General features: G+C 43.0%; 1 protein-coding gene across 1 annotated transcript; it reads right to left on the bottom strand.

The window, feature by feature from the left end:
* Positions 1 to 220: 220 nt before the first annotated feature.
* LOC112715983 (CBL-interacting serine/threonine-protein kinase 25) lies at positions 221 to 2,267 on the bottom strand. The gene has a single exon (XM_025767826.3). It carries the CDS (start codon positions 1,815 to 1,817, stop codon positions 465 to 467), a length of 1,353 nt encoding a protein of 450 aa, XP_025623611.1. The 5' UTR covers positions 1,818 to 2,267; the 3' UTR covers positions 221 to 464.
* Between the last annotated feature and the right edge of the window lie 482 nt (positions 2,268 to 2,749).

Raw genomic sequence — 2,749 nt, 5'->3', positions numbered from 1 at the left:
TAATGTTAAATGATTTTAAATAAAAAGTAATAAGAATTTATCAAAGAAGTTGTTAAGAAAACCAATTATCTACGAAAGTAACCCCCCAATAAAATCCATTCCATAGCAACCCGATAATTAGACTCTTCTTTGTAGGGAACACTACCTCACTAGTCACACATTCAAATATAAAGATGGTTTAACAAATTGTTTCACTCCCATCTTCACAACACTATAGTGGTGCAGACGAAATCAACAACTATTCCGTATTTAACTTTGCACAATATTACTTACAATTTATGTACATCCTCACGTGATAGGAAGCAAACTGCCCAATCTTTCCAAAAAAAATCAGGCAGGCAGGCAGGAGGGCACTAAGACGAAAGTGAAAAAACAAATAAAAAAGGTGAAGGAAAATGGCCAAAACTCGAAAGAAACTCTATCTTATGGTATATCGGTTATTATCCTAACTAATTATGTATTAATTACGCAACGACCTCTTGCTGTTGACATTCCCCACCGTGACCAGCGGTGAGGTTACCGTTACACGTGGCGTCACCTTGCCAAGTCCAAACAATGTCCTTCAATGCGGGCCTAACGTCCTCCTCGCAGAATTTAACGTACTCCAAGGTGTCGCCGGCGGATTTCGAGAGCTCCACGATGGCAACCTCCGGCGCCACCTCGAACACCTCCGCCGTCACTGCCAGCCTCCCCTTCCTCCCCTCCGATGGCCCCTGCAGCTTTATCCTGAAGTTCTTCACCTCCGCCACCCTGAACCTCATCCCCTTCGCCGCTGCAAGGATCTTCGCCACGATCGCCGGCGCCGAACACCGCGAAGTGAACATCGATCCGCTCCTCCTCTTGCTCTCAAACAGTCCAGACAAATCAAATCCGGACGACATCGACGAGATAAACTCGAACGCGTTGAAGAATTTCGGCGACGAAACCTTGTCATTCGTTCTCGAATCTTCCAAAATTTCCTCAACCTTCTCCTTTTCTTCCAATTCCAACGCGGAAGGTACCGGAAAACCTTTCCGGAACCATGGCGATCGCATGATCGCTGGAATGGTGGTTCTCCTCTCCGGATCCGCCACCATGATCTTCGAAATTAGCCTTCGCGCTTCCGGTGAAAACCACGGAGGAAACTGAAACTCCGCTCTGAGAACCTTATTGTACATGGTCATGAGATTCTCATCGCGGAAGGGAAGGAACCCTGCGAGCAGCACGTAGAGGATGACGCCGCAGGACCACGTGTCAGCCTTGGATCCGTCGTAGCCTCTCTTACGGAGCACCTCCGGTGCCACGTAAGCAGGAGTTCCGCATTGCGTGTGGAGAAGGCCGTCATAGCGCAACTGCTCCGGCAAGGCGGAAAGTCCGAAATCGGATATCTTAAGATTCTCGTCGTCGTCGAGGAGGAGATTCTCCGGCTTGAGGTCGCGGTGAGAAACGCCTCTGCTGTGGCAGAAATCAATGGCGCTGATCAATTGCTGGAAGTACTTTCTGGCGACATCTTCTTTGAGCTTTCCTTTGGAGATCTTAGCGAAGAGTTCACCGCCGCGAACGTACTCCATGACGAAGAAGATCTTGGTCTTGGTGGCCATGACCTCCTTCAACTCCACGATATTCGGGTGCTTGACGAGGCCCATCACCGAAATCTCGCGCTTGATCTGTTCCATCATGCCTTCTCTCTTCACCTGCTCCTTGTTGATCACCTTAATCGCCACACTTTCACCCGTGGCTATTTGCTTCCCGTAGTACACCTTGGCAAACGTGCCTTTCCCGAGAAGCCTCCCCATTTCATACTTGCCAAACACCGTGTGGCACTGGCACTCCTCCATTCAATTAGCGGTTAACACACCAACTAACTAACCTTTTTGTTGGAGTTAGTTACAACTTCCGAGATGGTAGTACTAGTGTATGCTGTGTATGGACATGGTGTCTTTGTTTTTAGGGGGAAAGGGTAATTGGATTGGGTTTAGGGAAGACTGGCGGAGGGAAGGGAGTGTGTTGTTTTGTTTCCTTAGATGAGAAAGGTGTTAAAAAAGAATTGTTTGGGTTTGGGGGGTGTAGATATAGGAGAGTGATGGGTGTGGCTATGAGCTAGTGAGAAGAAAGAGCGGGAGGTTACAGGTTATGGGAATGGGTTGTCTCCTTACTATTGGAGCAGCTGGTATCTGAATTCCTTGTGCTTCAAAGCCCACCGAATGCAAACAATAATGGACAACAATTTTTCTTAATTTTTTCTTTAAAAGTTAAAATCTCAACTATTATTTTGTTTATAAAAGTTTTTAACATTAAAGAAATGAATTTGCCTATTATTATTGTATGCAAATATCAGCAAATCTGTGAAGGCCACTTGGCAAGTGGACACGTTCTACTTAGTGAGGGGTCTTGAGCCATCAGTTTCATGCTTTAGGCATAAAACAAAAAGACATGACAGGTTTTGAGTTTTGACATATTGAAAGAACTTAAAACTTTGATTGTTTTTAAAATATTATTAAAAATTTAATTTTGATGTATAGTTATTATAAAATAAGTTTATATTTATATTTAGTTATATAATTTTATATCAATAAAAATAATTAATTTTTATATTGATTACGTTAATAATTATTTAAAAAATTGGATGTCATTATACGATTTTATAAAAACGCTTTATAGTATTAAAATTAAACTCTATTATTAAATGATTTGTCTTGGTATATCACGGAAAGAGTTAAAATTGGATCTCTTGAAATATTCTGTGTCTACTTTAAGAGGACGAATCTTA

Source organism: Arachis hypogaea, chromosome 10 (genome assembly GCF_003086295.3).
Source record: "Arachis hypogaea cultivar Tifrunner chromosome 10, arahy.Tifrunner.gnm2.J5K5, whole genome shotgun sequence".
Taxonomy (NCBI): domain Eukaryota; kingdom Viridiplantae; phylum Streptophyta; class Magnoliopsida; order Fabales; family Fabaceae; genus Arachis; species Arachis hypogaea.
This window is presented reverse-complemented; position numbering and strand designations above follow the sequence as displayed.

Bases quoted from the DNA above. Each gene is read 5' to 3' on its own strand.
- LOC112715983 (XM_025767826.3), bottom strand. From the start codon at position 1,817: ATGGAGGAGTGCCAGTGCCACACGGTGTTTGGCAAGTATGAAATGGGG.